General features: G+C 39.4%; 1 protein-coding gene across 4 annotated transcripts in view; it reads right to left on the reverse strand.

Moving 5' to 3' along the window:
* Nucleotides 1-8,010: 8,010 nt before the first annotated feature.
* Nucleotides 8,011-20,550, reverse strand: part of LOC116628296 (protein HIRA) — an 89,154-nt gene continuing 76,614 nt past the window's right edge. For 2 of the 4 annotated variants that reach the window (XM_032398528.1, XM_032398529.1), the window contains one exon: nucleotides 8,128-9,004. In XM_032398528.1, coding sequence (XP_032254419.1) covers nucleotides 8,550-9,004 — 455 coding nt within the window. In that variant the 3' untranslated portion in view covers nucleotides 8,128-8,549. Of the gene's footprint in view, nucleotides 9,005-20,550 lie in introns of all 4 variants that reach the window. The other 2 variants (XM_032398531.1, XM_032398530.1) reach the window with 2 other exon arrangements.

Raw genomic sequence — 20,550 nt, forward strand, 5'->3', positions numbered from 1 at the left:
GAGCTGGAGAAAGAACCACAAATAAAACCTAAACCCAGCAGAAGAGAATTAATAAAGATTAGAGCAGAAATCAATGAAATAGAAACCAAAAGAACAGTAGAACAGATCAAAGAAACTAGGAGCTTGTTCTATGAAAGAATGAATAAGATCGATAAACTCCTGGCTAGACTTATCAAAAAGAAAAGAGAAATGACCCAAATAAATAAAATCATGAATGAAAGAGGAGAGATCACAACCAACGCCAAAGAAATACAAACAATTATAAGAACATATTATGAGCAACTATATGCCAACAAATTAGGCAATCTGGAAGAAATGGATGCATTCCCAGAAACATATAAACTACTAAAACTGAAACAAGGAGAAATAGAAAAGCTGAACAGACCCATAACCAGTGAAGAACTTGAAGCAGTAATCAAAAATCTCACCCAAAACAAGAGTCCAGTGCTGGATGACTTCCCAGGAGAATTCTACCAAACATTTAAAGAAGAATTAATACCTATTCTTTTGAAGCTGTTTCAAAATATAGACATTGAAGGAAAACTTCCAAGCTCATTCTATGAGGCCAGCATTACCTTGATCCCAAAACCAGACAAAGACCCCACCAAAAAGAATTGCAGACCAATATCCACGATGAACATGGATGCAAAGATTCTCACTGAGATACTAGCCAATAGGATCCAACAGTACATCAAAAGGATTATTCATTATGACCAAGTGGGATTTATTCCTGGGCTGCAAGGGTGGTTCAACATCTGCAAATCAATCAATGTGATACACTACATTAATAAAAGAAAGGACAAGAACCATATGATCTTTTCAGTAAATGCAGAAAAAGCATTTGACAAAGTACAGCATCCTTTTTTGATTAAAACTCTTCACAGTAGGGATAGAGGGAGCATACCTCAATATCATAAAAGCCATCTATGAAAAGCGGGGAAAAACTGAGAGCTTTTCCCCTAAGGTCAGGAACACGACAAAGATGTCCACTCTCACCACTGCTGTTCAACAGGTACTGGAAGTCCTAGCCTCAGCAGTCAGAAAAGAAAAAGAAATAAAAGGCATCCGAATTGGCAAAGAAGAAGTCAAAATCTCACTCTTTGCAGATGATATGATACTCTATGTGGAAAACCCAAAAGACTTCACCCCCAAATTTCTAGAATTCATACAGGAATTCAGCAAAGTGGCAGGATATAAAATCAATGCACAGAAATCATTTACATTTCTATATACTAACAATGAGACAGAAAAAAGAGATTAAAGAGTTGATTCCATTTACAATTGTACCAAAACCCATAAGATACTTAGGAATAAACCTATCCAAAGAGGCAAAGGATCTGTACTCAGAAAACTATAAAACACTCATGAAAGAAATTGAGGAAGACACAAAGAAATGGAAAAATATTCCAGGCTCATGGATTGGAAGAACAAATATTGTTAAAATGTCTATGCTACCTAGAGCACTCTATACATTCAATGCAATCCCTATCAAAATATCATCGAGATTTTTCACAGAGCTGGAACAAATAATCCTAAAATTTGTATGGAACCAGAAAGACCCAAATAGCCAGAGGAATGTTGAAAAAGAAAACCAAAGCCGGTGGCATCACAATTCTGGACTTCAAGCTATGTTACAAAGCTGTAATCATCAAGACAGTATGTTCCTGGCACAAAAACATAGACATAGATCACTGGAACAGAATAGAGAACTTAGAAATGGACCCTCAACTCTATGGTCAGCTAATCTTTGACAAAGCAGGAAAGAATATCCAGTGGAAAAAAGCCTCTTCAACAAATGGTATTGGGAAAATTGGACAGCCACATGCAGAAGAATGAAACTGGACCATTTCCTTACACCATGCAGAAAAATAGACTCAAAATGGATGAAAGGCCTAAATGTGAGACAGGAATCCATTAAATCCTAGAGGAGAACATAGGCAGCAACTTTGTGACCTCGGCCGCAGCAAATTCTTGCTAGACACGTCTCCAAAGGCCAGGGAAACAAAGGAAAAAATGAACTACTGGGACTTCATCAAGATAAAAAGCTTCTGCACAGCAAAGGAAACAGTAAACAAAACCAAAAGACAACTGACAGAATGGGGGAAGATATTTGCAAATGTCTTATCAGATGAAAGGCTAGTATCCAAAATCTATAAAGAACTTATCAAACTCAACACCCAAAGAAAAAAGAATCCAATCAAGAAATGGGTAGAAGACATGAACAGACATTTCTCCAAGGAAGACATACAAATGGCCAACAGACACATAAAAAAAAAATGCTCAACATCACTTGGCATCAGGGGAATACAAATCAAAACCACAATGAGATACCACTTCACACCAGCCAGAATTAACAAGTCAGGAAACAACAGATGTTGGCAAGGAAGCAGAGAAAGGGGAACCCTCTTTTACTTATTTATTTTTAAGACTTTATTTATTGAGAGAGAGAGCATGAGCAGGAGGAGGGGCAAAGGGAGAAGCAGATTCCCCACTGAGCAGGGAGTCAGATGTGGGGCTCCATCCCAGGACCCTGAGATTATGACCTGAGCCAAAGGCAGGTGCTTAACTGACTGAGCCACCTAGGTGCCCCACGGGGAACCCTCTTACACTCTTGGTGGGACTGCAAGCTGGTGCCGCCACTCTGGAAAACAGTCTGGAGGTTCCTCAAAAAGTTGAAAATAGAGCTACCTTATGACTCAGCAATTGCACTACTAGGGATTTACTCCAAAGATACAAATGTACTCATCTGAAGGGGCACCTGCACCCCAATGTTTCTAGCCACAATGTCCACAATAGCCAAACTATGGAAAGAGCCCAGATGTCCATTGACAATGAATGGATAAAGATATGGTATAGATATACAATGGAATACTACTCAGGCATCAAGAAAAATGAAATCTTCCCATTTGCAACAATGTGGATGAAACTAGAGGGTATTATGCTAAGCGAAATAAGTCAATGAGAGAAAGACAATTATCATATGATCTTACTCATATGTGGAATTTAAGAAACAAAACAGGATCATAGGGAAGGAAGGGAAAAATAAAACAAGATGAAATCAGAGAGGGAGACAAACCATAAGAGACTCTTAATCATAGGAAACAAACTGAGGGTTGCTGGGGGGACGGGGGAGGGGATGGGGTAACTGGGTGATGGGCATTAAGGACGGCACATGATGTAATGAGCACTGGGGATTATATAAGGCTGGTGAATCACTGAACTCTACCTCTGAAACTAATAATACATCATGTGCTAACTAACTGAATTTAAATAAAAAAGTCACAGAATGGGTAATATAAAAAAATGGATCAAAGTCCTAAATATAAAAGCGAAAAACTACAAAATTCTTAGTAGAAAACATAAGGGTAAATTTACATAACCTCAGATTTATCAATGATTTCTTAGATATGAGACCTTCTAGAAGAATAAGCAACAAATGAAAAAATAAATTGGACTTCATCAAAACCGAAAACTTCTATGCTTCAAAGACACTATCAAGAAAGTAAATGCACAACCTGCAGAATAGGAGGAAATATTTGTAAATCATATACCTGAGAAGGAACTTGTATTAGAATGTATAAAAAACTCTTACAACTCAGTAATAAAGACAAATAAACCAATTTAAAAATTGGCAAAATATCTGAAAAGACATTTCACTAAGTAAGATATTTAAATGACCAATAAGTACATTAAAAGATGCTCACCATATTTAGTCACTAGGGAAATGCAAATGAAAACCACACTGAGATACTTTTTCACACTCACTCAGATGGCTATAATAAAAAAGTTAGATAAGAATCTAATTGGTGAGAATGAGGATAAATCAGAACTCTCATATATTGCTGGTAACAAATGTAAAATGGTACAGCCATTTGGAATGTAGTCTAGAAGTTCCTTAAACAGTTAATTATAGAGTCACCATATGACCTAGCAATTCTTTTTTTTTATTATGTTCAATTATCCACTGTATAGTACATCATTAGTTTTTGATGTAGTGTTCAATGATTCATTAGTTACGTATAACACCCAGTGCTCATCACAAGACCCAGCAATTCTACTCCTATGTATACATTCATGAGAAATGAAAACGTCCATACAAAAACGTGTACACAAATGTTGATGGCAGCATTACTCATAGTCAAAAGGTGAAATCAACCCAAATGTCCATCAGTGGATGAATAGATAAGCCAAATGTGGTATTCCAAACAATGGAATATTATTTGACCGTAAGAAGGAATGAAGTACTAATACAGGCTACAACATGGTCGAACCTTGAAAACATTATGCTAAGTGAAGTAAGCCAGTCACAAAATACTACATATTCTGTGATTCCATTTATATGAAATATCCAGAATAGGCAAATTATAGAGACAGAAAGTAGATTGGTGATTGCTTTGGCATGACAGGAATGGGTCATAATAAAGCTGTGGAGTTTCTTTTTGAGTTTATATCTAATACTGACTGTGGCGATGGTTGTGCATATGTGTGTAACTCTACTAAAAACCATTGAATTGTACACTTTAAATAGGTAAACTGCATCTTATGTGAATTATATTTAAGTAAATTTTTTTAAAGGGCAACATGAGGCATTCTTGTGTTGATGAAAATGTTTTAGATCTTTAAAAACAAAACCAAACCAAAAACTTAGGAATGGGTCCTATGGTTTGTATTTTTAACTTTATAAGGCACTGTGAAACTTTATCAAAGTGACTGTTTTGCCTTCCTGCTAGCAATGTATAAATGTTCTAGTTGCTGCACATTCTTACTAATATTCAGTAGTACATATAATGGGTGTTATATGCAACTAATGAATCATTGAACACTACATCAAAAACTAATGATGTACTGTATGTTGGCTAATTGAATTTAAATTAAAAAAAAAGTAGGATATGGACAAAGGGGAAAACTGTATATCAGACAGAGCAGAAAGTTAATAGAGTTACTGAAATGTATGGAGAAGTTGAATTCAAACAAATGGAAATTCCAGGAAATAAATAGAAGGGAGCTGATTCTTAAAAAAAAAAAAAAGTCATTCTAATAGGTATGTCTTGTTATATCATTGTGGTTTTATCATCTATCATTTGCATTTTCTGAATGACTAATGATGTTGAACATCTTTTCATGTACTTATTTTAGTTGCTATCCATGTACCTTTGGCGAAGTGTCCTAAGTTCAAAATAATTAATTACGAAAGTAATTAAATTTTAATTAAATTTAAGATACAAAAGAACAATAATTAAATTTCACAAAAATTACAAACTTAAAACCAAAACACCAGTAACATTTAAAGATAAAAAACAATCTGGAGAAAATACTTGCCATGTATGTGAAAGGACAGGGATAGAGATCAAATATGGGAAGAGATGATGGATTTTGTTCTCTTGAGTGTCCCTGCTATGTGTATATACCACCTCTCACTGCACCAACCTAATTTGTAAAGGGTTCTGACTCCTCATACGTGGTCTGGAGGCTACAGCTGGGAGGTGCCCAAGATGATCAAGTCAGAACTCTGAAAGGCAAGGAGTCCCAGCCCTGGAAGATAGAGGGCCCCAGTGTTCTGCTTGCAAATAAGGTCAGCAGGCAGAGGTAGTGGGAAGGTGTGGGCATCAGCGGACAGAGTAGGGAGGTCAGCAGGCATTAGGGATAGGGGTGAGGAGAAAAGGGACAGTGGCACAGGGGTCACCAGCAGAAGCACAAAGAATAAGGGTGGGACAAGTTTTTTTGCCATTATTTCTCCAAATACTTTTTTCTGTCACCTCCTTTTCTCCCCTGTCCTTTGAGGACTTCAATTGCTTATATATTGTGTTACTTGACATTGTCCCATGGCATGTTGACACTATTTTTTTTTCTTTCCTTTTATGAATTTTTTTCTGTTTTGGAGCATTTTTATTGCTATGGCTTTACATTCACAAATCTTTTCTTCTGCAATTATTTCATCTTTTTCATCTTTAGAAGTTTGTGGCTTTCTTATGGTCTTCTATGTTTGCACTCAATTTTTTTTAACATAATGGATAGTGTTCATTTTAATATCCTCTGCTAATTTTAATATCCGTGTAAGTTCAGGGTCAGTTTTGATTGATTTTTCTCGTTTTGGATCATGTCCCTGCTTCTTGTGCCTGGTAGTCTTTGTTTGGATGCCAGACATTGTAAACTTTACTTTGTTGGATGTTGCATACTTTAGTATTGTTATAAAACCTCTTGAAATTTGCTTTGCAATGTAATTAGTTGGAAACGGTTTGATCCTTTTGGGTCTTGCTTTTATTTTTGTTAGATGAATCTGGAGCAGTATTCTAATTATTCAATATTTAGGCAATACTTCCTGAGTACTCTACTCCAAGCCTGTGAGTTACAAGGTTTTCTAATCTGGTTAGTAGGAACAGGTACTGTTCTTAGCCCTAAGTGATACCTAAGCAATTTTCACTCTAATCCTTTCAGGTGGTTCTCTGTCTACCCTTGGCTGTCTCATTTCTACACCCTGATCAGTGCTCAGTTAAATATGCACTGATAGGGTAGGGCTTTCTCTACTGAGGGTAAGGTTCTCTTTGGAGCTTTTCCTTTCTGGTATTCTGTCCTGTGAACTCTAGCTGCCCTGGTCTCCCTGGGTTCTCAGCTTTATTTCTTCAACTCAAGTAGTCAGCTGGGCTCTACCTCAGCTTCTCCTCCCTTTGCTACAGCCTGGAAACTCTCTGGGTAGTAAGCTGGGGCAGTCATAGGGATCATCTTGTTTTTTCCATCTCCCAGGATTATTGTCCTTTGTTTTCTGATATTCAGTGTCTTGAGATCATTGTTTCATGTATGTTGACTGGCTTTTTTGGTTGGTTCAGATAGGTGGGTCAATTTGGTTCCTGTTATTCCATCTTGGCTGGAAGCAGAAGTCCGTGACATCTTTCATTTTCCTCTCCTCTCCAGGTAACAGTGTCAGGTGGCTCAGTTGTTGGGCATCTGACTCTTGATCCTAGTTCAGGTCCTGATCTCAGGGTTGTGAGTTCAGGCCCCACGTTGGGCTCTGAGCTGGGTGTGGAGCCTATTTAAAAAATAAACAAAAAACCCACAAATAATACTGTAAAACACTGACTGTTAAAAGTTTTCTTCAAAGAGGCATTTGTTAAGCACCAGGACTTTGCCTGTGTGATCCTGGTTAGTCCTCACAACCATGCAGGTTTTCTTAACCTCATCTCCAATTGACAGCTGAAAAGTAGGCCCAGATTTTTGCTGGTCTGGATTCCGGACAAGCCTGTCAGTCCCAAGGCCATGTGCATCCTGTGGCTCCAGAGTTCTCCATGCCTTGCTGATGAATTGCCAGGGGAGCTGCCTGACCTGCATAGCATCCCTGGCTCCTCATTCCTTTAAGAATAGCTCATACTTGCAGCCTGGCCTCTGAGGTGTTCATACCCACATGCACTCTGTGCTCTGGCTTTGTCAGGCATGCATGTATGCCTGTGTCTCATCCAGCTGCCTGACATGAATGAGAAGGCAGTAAGATGGCCACTAGGTAGGAAAGCATCCAGAGAGGGGATACCAGTGGCCAGAGTCACCCAGGTCTTCTAATTCCAAATCCACGCCTCTTTCTTGAGACTTGGGATCCCACACAGCTGGCAGGGAGGCAACAGAGAGGTGCATAACACAGAGGTAAAGGTGCTCCATCCTCACCACGCTTGAAGATTCTGTGATTCTAGCTATTTCCTCTCCTGTGGGGTCAGCTTCTGGACCACATTCTAGGAAAATCACAGCTTTCAGATAATTCTTCAGAAAACCCCAGTCTGTACTTAATGATTTCCTTCCACAAAATTGGCAAGCCAGCTGTAGCCCTCGGTGCCCAGCATGACTGGGGACCAAGGGGCACAGCACAGCCAGAAGCAAGGACCTTGATGACTGGCTTGGGAGGAGACTCAGGTGAGGTGGCCTATCTGCTAGCCCCAGAAGCCTCAGATGCTTCATGGTCAATGAAGTGACCTCCATGCTGGGTAATGAATTTCTGCACAGAGAGGTTGGGGCCATTAGAGGACATCAAAGATTCCTTCCAGTTCTGATGTTTCATAACTGCCCATTTTGGAAGAGGGAGCTATGGCAGGGGAGGAAGGTGGAAGTTAGAAGGAAAAGGCAGGGGAAGCCAGGATGATTTGGTATCCAATGCGTGTTCATTTATTTTACACTTACAAAAGAAATCGCCCACCCCTCTGCCCCATTCCCCAAAAAACAGTCTCTTTTTACAAACATTTAAAAATTAAAACCAAATGAAGATAGACAAGTTAATTTCAGTACAATTATTTTTCAATGTAGCTGTCATAATTAGAGTTTAAATTTCCTACAAGTGACCAATGTCCAAGTGACTTATAGGGAAATCCTGATTATTGGCCAAAAGGAAAATTCCATATTACAAGTTAGCAAATTCTAGTACAAAAATAGTCCGCGTTGGAATAGCCTTTCCTTTTACATAGGTCTCGGGTCAGTCTACTGACTGCATAATACACTAACATTTCCGGGGTCTCTCTTTCACAAATGGCTCATTCGTCATAGCTGAAGCAGCACGATGCCTGCTGTGGCAGGGACTAGTGTCCACCTCGGGCCCGTGCTGGAAACGGCAGGCCTGGGAGTGCCTCACTGACCCCAGGGCAGCAGGGCAGGGCCCCAACCCCAGCTCCGCACAGGGGTCCTGGAGGGAGGGATGAGTGGCGGGCAGAGCTGCCCCCCTCTGAGGGAGCAACAGGCCCAGGATATGGGGGAAGTCCGCCCAGGGAGCTGGGCCAGCGCTGGCACAGGACAGCCCACCTCGTGCCAGTGTCTCCTCGTCCTTCTGTAGTCTGACGAGGTGAGAGGTGGCCCTGTGCATTGTCAGCGGCGAGAGTGTGGCCCTGCCCTTGTTGCAGCCAGGGAAGGCCTGGGTAGGCTACTTGTCCCTCAGGATGTCGAGCTGCTCCTGACACTCGGTGAAGAGGCGCTGAAAGCGGAGATTCTGCCCGATGACTGGCAGCAGCTCCTTCAGCAGCTCCCTCTTCCGCAGACCCTGTGGACACAAAGCGTGACAGTTGAGTACAAGTGTCAGTGAGGAGACCTGGACGGTGCTGGGCTTCCCTGGCCTGGCAGAGACCCTGTGTCTGCCCATCTGACCCCCAGACACTCCCTGGAGAAACCACAGATGGATGAGAACAATTTCTCCACATGCTGGGAAGTCCCAGGCAAGCTAAACACCTAAGCTGGGGCATGCGGGGTGGAGTGGCAGGGAGCAGGGGAGGGACCCAGTGCAAGGATACAGCAAAGAAAACCAGGGTAGGTTCTGCTCCTCTGTGTCCCCTAAGTCCGCTTGCACTGTCACCACTGGCCTGCAACTGCACTGATTACTGGCCATAGTAGCTTGGCCTTCCAGAGCAGGATGGAAGTAGGATATTAGGGGAGAGAGGTGGGTGGATGGCCATCCTGGAGGAGTTGTTCCCTAATGTGGATGCTCTCTGGGGGCCTGAGGTCAAGTCTAGGGGCGAAGAGGCATCTGGGAGGCAGTGGCTGGCCTTGGTTTTACAATCCTGGGGCCTCTGCCCTTGGGTCTTGCCCAGGACTCTTTCATGCCTGGGTGCACTGGCATCATGGTCTGCCTGGGCTCCTCTGCAACATGCACTGCAAGGAGGGGTCTCTGCTGCACAGAACCCTGAGGAGCACAGCTGCTGCAAAGAAAAAAACCACCAAATGACAACTCTGACCGCTGGAAGAGAAGGAAGGCCCAAGATGTTAAAATAAGCATGGCAGAAAGACAAGGAATTATAGAAAAGAACCAAGTGTAGATACTAAATTTGAGCAACACAGTGGTTGAAGGGATGGGATCTGCAGAAGAATGGACACTGCTGAAGACCAAGTCAGAGTGGAGTCAGATGGAGGACCAGATGATGCTTGAGGAGGGAGGTACACAAAGAGGAAAATGCAAGTGGAGAAACCATACAGGAAAAGTAAAGGCAGATGGAGGATGACAGAAGGGCCCAATATCTACATAATGGGTCCCACAGGACAGAGAAAGAAGAAAGAAGGAAATATTTAAGGAAATAATACAGGTAGATTTCACACAATTAAAGAAAGTCAAATGGCCTTAGGTTGAAAGCCTCCATGAGTGCTGATCATGTAAGATATGGAAACATAATAAAGGCCATATATGAAAAGCCCACAGCTAACATCATATTCAAGGTAAAAAACTGAGAGCTTTTCCTCTAAGATCAGGAGTAAGACAAGGGTGCCCACTCTCACTACTTTTTTTTCAACACAGTACTGGGAGTCCCAGCCACAGTAGTCAGATAAGAAAAAGAAATCGAAATCTAAATTGGTAAGGAGTAAGTAACTTTCACTATTTGCAGATGACATGGTACTACTATACCATACTATATAGAAAACCCTCAAGGACTCCAAAAAACTACTAGAACTGATAAATGAATTCAGCAAAATCATAGGATACAAAATTAATATACAGAAATCTGTTGTGTTTCTTCACACTAATAATGAAGTAGCAGAAGAGAAATTAAAAAAATAATCCCATTTATAATTGCACCAAGAATAATAAAATACCTAGGAATAAACCTAACCAAGGAGGTGAAACTGTACTCCAAAAACTGTAAAACACTGATGAAGGAAATTAAAGATGACACAAATAAATGGAAAGATATTCCATGGTCATGGATTAGAACAACCAATATTGTGAAAATGTCTGTATCACCCAAGCAATCTATAGACTTAATGCAATCCTTATCAAAATACCAACATTTTTCGTAGAACTAGGAAAAAAAATAAGATATGGAAAAACTGATATAGGTGGCCATTTTTTCAATAACTGACATGTAGGATGAAATCTATAGAATTTGAGAGTATCAAAGATAGAACAATTCTGAAAGTTTCTAAAAAACAAGATCATATCACCTACAAAAGAAGAGAGATCAAGATACACAATAAAGTAGTATTTTTAATATATTGGAAAAAACCTCAGAACCTAGACTTTTTTACCCAAACAGTTACTCATATAAGAGAGTATAATAAAAAATATTCTTAGGCTTTTAAGACCTCAAAAGGTTTGCCACAGGAAGGATCCACCATGAAAATGTTTTGGAGGAAATATTCAAAGTAAGAAGAGATAAATCCAGATAACGTTAAAAGAGATATGAAAAGAAATGTGGTTAACTTTGGCTGAAGTTTATGTTGGCCTTAAGAAAACCAAGAAAACAAAAAATGTAAATGGTTTGAGCTTGGTGATAAAAAAAAAAAAAAATAACCTGTCAGACTGGATAAAAGTCAGCCATCTGATGTTAGTAAGAAACATATAAACATTGATGCAGAAGGGTTAAAAATTAAAGCCAGAGAAAGATACGTTAGTAAAGAATAAAAAGAGAGCTAGTATTTTATAATTACCGAAGTAGATTTTGTGACAAAAACATCACTGGGGAAAGAGCAAGTCAAAAGAGAGGGACAAAACCACCCTCAGGGAGATTTTAATACACATTCAACTAGTGATGGGTCACGGAAAGGCAAAAATCTACAGATTCAGGTAATCTGAACTGAACAGTTAGTAAACATGACTTAATGGACATATATAAAATGAAAACAAACATTCTTTGGCACATGTGGACATATAAAAAATTGCTCTAAAAGGAAACCTGAACAAAATAGCAGGTATCATGTACACTGCAGATTGGCATGGCCAAATATAGCCTACTATCTATTTTTGTAAATAATTTTATCAAAATGTAGCCACACCTGCCTATTTGTTGATATATCATGCTACAAGAGCACAGTGGAGTAGTTGCAGCAGAGACTGTATGGATTTGCAAAGCCTGAAATATTTACTCTCTGGTCCTTGACAGAAAAAGTTTGCCAACCCCTGATATAAATCACGTTCTCTAACCAAAATACAATTGAGTAGAACTCATGACTGATTAATCAATTAAGTTAATTAATTTAGTTAATCGAAATTTAAAAGTTAATTTAGTTAATTAGAAATTAAAAATGATTTACAAGTAAATAGTAATAAAAACACTAACCATTGCAAAACTGTTGTAGAAATGCCACAGAAGTGGGGCTTAAGGATACTTACAAACGTAAAACATCTTATATCAGAGAACATAAAAGAATGACAACCAATTACCTGAGTCTAACCTAGGGTGGAAGGAAGGAAGGAAGGGACGGAGGGAGGAAAGGAGGGAGGAGGGAGGGAAGGAGGGAAGGAAAGAAGGAGACATCAGAAAAAATATTTTTAAAATGACCTGCATGACCAGCTGAGTAGGGGAGCCAGTCTGCAAAGACTAGGAAAGGTGGCCATTTTTTCAAACGCCCAATATTCAACAAAAGATCATGGGGCATACAAAGAAACAGAGAAACATGGATATGGTTGGAAATGGTATTGGCCCATTCAAAATAACAAAATAAATCTCCAGAAAACTGACCTTAAAGAAACATAGGCCTGGAACTTATGTGACAAAGACTTTAAAACAATTGTCTTAAATATTCTCAAAGAGAACATGAACAGATGGCCACATCAGGAAAATGATAGGTGAACAGAATGAGAGTATCAACAAAGAGGTAGAAATTATAAAAAAAGAACCAAACCAAAATTCTAGAGCTTAAAAGCACAGTAACTAAATAGAAAAATTCACTTGAGTGTTCAACAGTAGACTTGAACAGACAAAAGAAAGAATCAAGTTATTTGAATTGATATTCAAAGTTATTTGAAATATAACTTTCAAATAACGTGAATTCAGGTTATTTGAAATTATTGAATCTGAACAACAAAAAGAGAATAGAATGAAGAAAAATGAAAATAGTCTAAGGGACTTATAGGATACCATCAAGCAGACCAATATATGCATTGTACAAGTCCCAGAAGAATAACAGAGAGAGAAAGGGGAAGAGAGCTTATTTGGAGAAATAATGGCTGAAAAGTTCCCAGGTTTGAGGAAAGGCATGGATTTACAAATCCAAGCTCAACAAACACTCCATGTAGGAAAACCCCAAAGGAACCCATACTGTGACAGATTTTAATCAAACTATGGAACATCAAAGATAAAGAGATAATCTTGAAAGCAGAAACGTGACTCATTATGTAAAAAGCATACTCAATAAGCATATTTCTCAGCAGGAACACTGAAGGCCAGAAGGCAGTGGGATGACATATTTAAGGTGCTAAAAGAAAACCTGACATCTGAGAATACCATATCCAGTGAAACTACCCTTCAAAAACAAGGGAAAAACAAACACATTCCCAGATAAATAAAAATCGAAGGAATTCATTACCATTAGATCTACCCTACAAGAAATGCTAGACGGTGTCCAAGTTGAAATGAAAGGATACTAGACAATAAAACATAAAGTTCTCTGGTAAAGGTAAAAGTAAGGACAAATATAAAAACCCATATTATGTAATTTTGTTTGGTAATTCCATTTTTTTATTCTTTTATAAGATTTAAAATACAAAAGCATAAGAAACTATAAATCTATGTTAAAGGTTATAGAATATATAAAGATACAATTTGTGACTTCAATAACATAAAGTGGGTGGAGTGGAACTGTACCTGCTTACGGGCGCACATGGATGCGCATGTGCGTGCGCACGCTCTCTCTCTCTCTCTCTCTCTTGCAAATCAATCAAGCAAGCAAGCAATCTTTAAAAAAAGAAAAGAAAATTCTCCCTTGCCTAGCCCCCCTTCTGGCTACTGTGTTTATACACAGTAGGATCTACAAAGAAAGACCTCAAAACAATAACATAACCTTCTATCCTTTGAAACTAGAAAAATAAAAGCAAGCTAAACCCAAATCAAACAGAAGCAAGTTTATTAGTTTAAAACAGATTGTTATAACTATAGAATGTTTTTGTTATCCCTATGGTTATCAAAAAGAAAATATCTATAGAATATACACAAAAGGAAAAGAGGAGAGAATCAAAACATGTCACTAAAAAAATCAACTAAATGCAAAGTAAAATAGTAAAGGAGGAAATGAGGGACAAAAAGATATAAAACATAAAATAAATAACAAAATGGCAATATTCAGTATTTATCTGTCAGTTGTTACTTCATTATTATTTTTTTGAGAGAGAGAGAGGAAGGGCAAAGGGAGAGGCAGAGAGAGAGAGAATCTTAAGCAGGCTCCATGCTCGGTGTGGAGCTGGACATGGGACTTAATCTCCCAACTCTGAGATCATGACCTGAGCTGAAATCAAGAGTTGGATGCTTGACTGAGCCACCCAGGCACCCCTGTCAGTAATTACTTCAAATGTAAATGGATTAAACTCCCCAATAAAAAAAAAATGGGTAAAAAGAGTCAAACTATATGCTACCTACAAGGAACTTACTTTAGATCTAAGGACACACAGATTGAATATGAAAGGATAGAAAAAGACAGTCCAAAATATAACAGAAGAGATGGTTATACTTGTATCATACCAAATAGATGTTATTTCAAAAACTGTTACAAGAAACAAAGAAGGTCATTGTATAATGATAAAAGGGTCAATTCACCAAAGATGATGTAACAATTATAAACATATGCACCAAACATCAGAGCTCCTAAATATATGAAGAAGACAGTGAGTTGAAAGGAAAAATAATTCTAGAATAATTGTAGGAGACTTCAATATCCCATTTTCAATAATGGATAGAACAACCAGATAGAAGATCAATAAGGAACCAGAAGACCTGTAAAACAATATAGACCAAATTGTACCTTATGTACATATATAGAACATTCTACCCAACAACAGCAGAATACATTTTTCTCAAGTGCACATTTAACATTCTCCAGAAGAGACCACATGTTAGATCACAAAACAAATCTCAATAGGTTTAAAAAGACTGACATCATAAAAGTATCTTTTCCAATCACAATGGAATGAAACTAGAAATCAAAAGCTAAAGAAAAACTGGACAACCTGCAAATATGTGGGAATGAACACACTGTTAAGCAATGATTCAAAAAGAAATCTCAAGGGAAATTCGAGGATATCTTGAGACAAATGAAAATGAAAACAACATACCAAGAAATACAGGATCCAGCAAAAGCACTTGTTAGAAATTCATAGCTGTAAGAGTCTACAAAGAAAGACCTCAAAAGAATAACATAACCTTCCATCCTTTGAAACTAGAAAAATAAAAGCAAGCTAAACCCAAATCAAACAGAAGCAAGAAAATCATACATATATGAGTGACAATAAAATGGAGAATAGAAAAATAGAGAAAATAATGAAACCGAAATGTACTATTTGAATAGATCATCAAAATTGATAAACTGTTAGCTAGATGAACAAAGAAAACAAGAGAGAAGACTAGAATGACAATCAGAAATGAAACAGGGACATTACAACTGATGCCACAAAAGTAAAAATTATAAATAAGGGAATATTATAAACAACTGTACACCAACAAATTGGACAGCCTAGATAAAATGGACAAATTCCTAGAAACACATAGCCTACCAAGACTGAATCATGAAGAAATATAAAATCTGAGTGGATCTATAACTAGTAAGGAGACTGAATCAGTAATCACAAACTTCCCAACAAAAAAGAGCCTATGACTGACCAAATGGCTTCACTGGTGAATTTCACCAAACATTTAAAGAAGAATTAATAACAATCTTCAATTGATACAAAAATTTTTTTGATCAAGTTCAACACTCGTTCATTACAAAAACACTCAGCAAACTAGTAATAGAAGTCAATTACCTCAATATAATACAGACCATATGTGAAAACATCACACTCAATGTTAACAGACTGAAAGCTTTTGGGGCGCCTGGGTGGCTCAGTCGGTTAAGCGTCTGCCTTCGGCTCAGGTCATGATCCCAGGGTCCTGGGATCGAGCTCCACATTGGGCTCCCTGCTCGTCGGGTAGTCCGCCTCTCCCCTTCCCCCCTTGCCCCCCGCTCATGCTCACTATCTCTCTCTCTCTCAAATAAATAAATTCTTTAAAAAAAAAAAAAAAAGACTGAAAGCTTTTGCTCTAAGGTCAGGAGCAAGGCAAGGATGCCAGCTTTCACACTTCTACTCACCATAGTACTGGAAGTTCTAGCCAGAGCAATGAGGCAAGAAAAAGAAATAAAAGGCATCCAAATTGGAAAGGAAGAAGTAAACTTTTTTGTTTGTAGACATCATCTTATATGTAGAAAACCCTAAAGACTCTACAAAAAACCTATTAGAATAAGTGAATTCAGCAAATTTGCAGAATAGGAAATCAATACACCAAAATCAGTTGCATTTTTATATACCAACAACAAACATTCTGAAAAGAAAACTAAGAAAACAGTTCCATTTACAATAGCTTCTGAAGAATAAAATACTTAGGAATAAACTTAACCAAGGAGGTTGAAAGACTAGTATGCTGAAAACTACAAAATGTTGCTGAAAGAAATTAAAGAAGACACAAGTAAATGGAAAGACATCCCCTAGGGGTTCATGGATTGGAAGACTTAATATTGCTAAGATGTCAGTAACACCAAAAACAATCTATAGATTTAATTTACTCCCTATCAAAATCCTAGTGGTGTTTTTCTATAGAAATAGAATAATTCATCCTAAAATTCATATGGAATCTCAAGGGACCCTGAATAGCCAGCCACAAGAATCTTGAAAAAGAAGATGAAAGGTGGAGGCCTCACAGTTTCTGACTTCAAAACTTATTTCTGCTCTTCCCATTAAGTCGCCTGAGATGACCTCTGAAAATGGTTCACTATTCAATTCCCCAGAAAGCCCAACAAAATCATGCAAATCAAGAGATTCAAAGCTTTGTGTTCACTTTATGAATGCATCAAAAGTATGCATATCCAAAAAGCCACCATGTATCTGAAGGATGTCACTTTACAGAAGCAGTGTGTGCCACTCTGTTGCTACAATGGTGGAGTTGGTAGGTGGGATCAGGCCAAATACTGGGGCTGGACACAGTGTCAGTGACCTGAACAGAGTGCTGCTGAATTTTTACTGCACATGCTTAAATGCAGAGTAACGCTGAACTTAAGGGTTTAGATATAGATTCTCTGGTCACTGAGCATACCCAGGTGAACAAAACCCCCAAGATGTGGTGAGAACTTACAGAGTGCATGTTTGGATTAATCTGTACATGAGCTCTCCCTGCCACAGAGATGATCCTTACTGAAAAAGAGCAGATTGTTTCTAAACCGGAGGAGCATGTTGAAGAAAAAAGAAAAAGATATCCCAGAAGAAATGAAATTGAAGAAAATAAAGAGACAAGAACTTACGGCTTGGGGGTAAATTCTGCATAAAATAAATATAAGTAAAAAAAAAAACCACAAAAAACAAAGAACAACCAAAAAACAACCCCCCCCAAACTTATTTCAGAACTATTGTACCTTTTAATTTTTGAACTATGTGACTATATTACCAACCAAAATAAAATTTAAAATTAAAAAACTGAAAAATTTAATTAAAAAAATGAAGTAAACTGCTATAAACAAAGCAGAACATTCTGCCTGGCTGTGGCACCAGGGGCAAGCTCCAAGAGGATCCACCCTCTGAACTGAAGGCTGGTGCTAATACCAACTGCCACAAAGTACCACCTCCCACTCTGGGCTCTCAGTATGTCTCCCTACTGTTTAAGGCAGCAGCCGGGGACATAGCTCATCACCACATTTCTGGCCATTGGTCACAGGTCCTACCGTGAAGACCGGCAGAGGGAGGCTTCCAAAAGCAGGATCTGGCTGCAGAGACAGTGGCCAGCAAAGAGCTCAGGCACCTGAAGGATGGTTGCTTAGTGGCCCAACCCTTGGCTTCCTGTCTCCCTCCTGTGTAAACTGAGCCATGATCTTTGAGGGAAAGAAGCCTGGACCTTTGGTGTCTCCTGAAGCAAACTGGTAGCTCATATCACAAAGATTAATTTCCCAATATATAAAGAGTTCCTACGAACCAATAAGAAAGACACACGACAATGAAGTGTTTCAACAGTTAAAAAAAAAAAGGAAATATAAGTGGCTCTTAAATATACTAAATGATGCTTCCTAATAAGCCTCTTGGGAGGACTGCTGAGTCAGCATTGCTGGTTGTAAGTCCATCTTCCATCTACTGCTCCATTTTCCCAGCCACCTTGAGAACCAGTTCCATTTGAATGATCAATTCTTACCATAAAAGTGATCATGAAGAAACTCAACAAGAGAGCAGAGTGTTCATACTCAAACTTGCCCTCAATATCTAGTAAAAAAGTTTTTTTAAAAAAGGAATAAATTCAGCATAGTGCTGAAGTCAGGAGGGAATGTGGCAGACATCAGGAGTTGGCTATGTCCACATCTGCTCTAAGACGTCTTCTCCTACATATGCTTTACTGCTCACTTCCCCAGACTCCCTTGCAATGAGGGTGCTCACGTGATTTGTTGGCTGCCTGTGAGGCACAGACTAGCCTTTGCGAGAGCTTTTCTTTTTCTGGTAAGAATGGTAGATGTTGCTGGTACTGGTTTCCCCCTGTCCTCTTTCCTTGAACTTCGGATATGAAAGCTACCTTGTGACCATGAGGTGAAGGCCAGGAAAGTCACAGACATATAGGGTGCCACCTACCTCCAGATGACTTATTTGGAGGAGAGGAAACAACAACAACAACAACAACAACAACAACAACAATTTCAGCCACCATTGGAAGTATCATTTACCTGCAGCTGAAAGCATTTGTCATAGATACCAGGGACCATGAGCAGACTACCTATGTTAGGCAGTTTACAGAAGGTGAAAAGCAGGTGGGAACACACTGATGGTACTCCTGGGAAGGGAGCCCCAGGCTCTTCTGGACAAAGCTCCAATGAGGTGTCCTGCTTGGAGCTGGCAAGAACAAGCAGCAGGAAGGAGTAGAAGAAAAGAGCACATGGCTAGTAACTGGTGGCCTGTTTGTGCCTCCTTCCATCTGCATCATATTGGCCTAGCATTCTCGCCTTCAGGTGGATACAGAAAACTGCTATGTAGAGCTCCAACTGACGTTATGGGCTAAGGCTCCCAGAGTGGCAGCTGGATCACAGAGTGAAGCTCTACAACCCGGCCAGGGGAGACGTTGGTCAGGCACATGCTGACCTATCTCCCACCCAAGAAGACGTCCTGTCAGGGTACCCTGGAAGTGACGTGTGCTAGGGAAACAGCTCTACTCTTACTGGTAATTCAGAACCACCCTTCCTGTTGAGGACATGGGACCAAGGTACACAAAGAGAAACAGACCTCAGAGAGCTAATGTGCTAGTGACCTAGGGTTGAGTTGGGATGTGGGGAAGGTAGAAATTCAGAGAGGGATGCCTTTGCCTTGGGAACATTTATTGATGAGAAAGAGGCTGAGCAAGCTTCTGTCAGATTTGAGGGCCTAGGGGGACCAAAGCAGGGGCCAAAATGAGAAGTGGGGATTCCTGGTAAGTCATCCCTCCTTGTGCTGACACCCCAAAGGGATGTACCCTAGAATAAGGGTAAACTGGAAGTAAACCAGCCCCTGCACAAATGAGTGTCTGGCTTTGAGTCATGAGACAGCCCAGAAAACCTCAATCCCTGAACTGGGTTGAGGGGACTCTGCAGTGCTGGTGCCTCCAGAACTGGCAACAGCAAACAAAAGTACTCTGTGAAAGAAGGTAACATCACCTGAGGCCTCAAACCATTTCTACAAATAATTTTCCAGACAACATGTCCAGCAGATAGTTAAAAATAATCAGACATGTAAGGAAATAAGATAATATAAATGAGAACTGGCAGAGACATTTATAGGAGAGAAACAGATCCACAAGGGCTCCCAATAGCAGAACTATAAGACTTACAACTTTAAAGTGACTAAGCTTACTACGCTCAAGCAGATAAAAGACTAAATTGAAAATATGGGGGGGAGAATTCAAACTATAAAAAATGATACAGCAGATTTTGAAAAGAGAGGACATTATATCTCTCTGATGATGGGGAAAATGGAAGGGAAGATATCACTGAAGAAGAGAGCTAAGGAAAATCCATAGAATGAATGAAGGAAACCAACTTTGAACTTTGTGAAACTTCAAAACAATGAGAGGGAGCCAAAAGAACTTACACAGCAATGGAAATCAGATTTGCAGTAGAGATTTTACAACAAAGTCTGCAGTGCCATACCTTCAAAGATGTTAAGGGGAATTGGACTTTGAAGTTACAATTCTAGTAACCAACCAGATTAAGATCTACTGCAACAAAATAAAAATCAAATAATTTACACACAGGCCAATCACACACCAAGGCCTGCAGAGCCTGTGAGGTCTGACCCTCCAACCTTTCTGACTGCAGCCCCTTTCACCCTCTCACTGCTATTTTGCTTGGCTATTCCTTCCACACTGCAAGCCCTTCCACCTCAGGGCCTTTGGATTCGCTGTTCCCTCTGCCTGGATGTTCTTCCCCTAAATATCTGTGGGGCTTTGCCCCTCACCTTTTCTGGTCTCTGCTCAGTTAAGACTTCCTTGATTACTCAATATAAAATAGCATCCTGCCAGTAACCCCCTGGCCACTTTACGTTTGTTCACAGCACCCGCCCCCACACCCAACACAATACATGTACTTGCTCCGCTGTTTAGAATCTGCCTCTCTGCACAAGAATGTAGACCTATGAAGGTG

This window comes from Phoca vitulina, unplaced genomic scaffold (assembly GCF_004348235.1).
Source record: "Phoca vitulina isolate PV1807 unplaced genomic scaffold, GSC_HSeal_1.0 scaffold117, whole genome shotgun sequence".
NCBI classification, from domain to species: domain Eukaryota; kingdom Metazoa; phylum Chordata; class Mammalia; order Carnivora; family Phocidae; genus Phoca; species Phoca vitulina.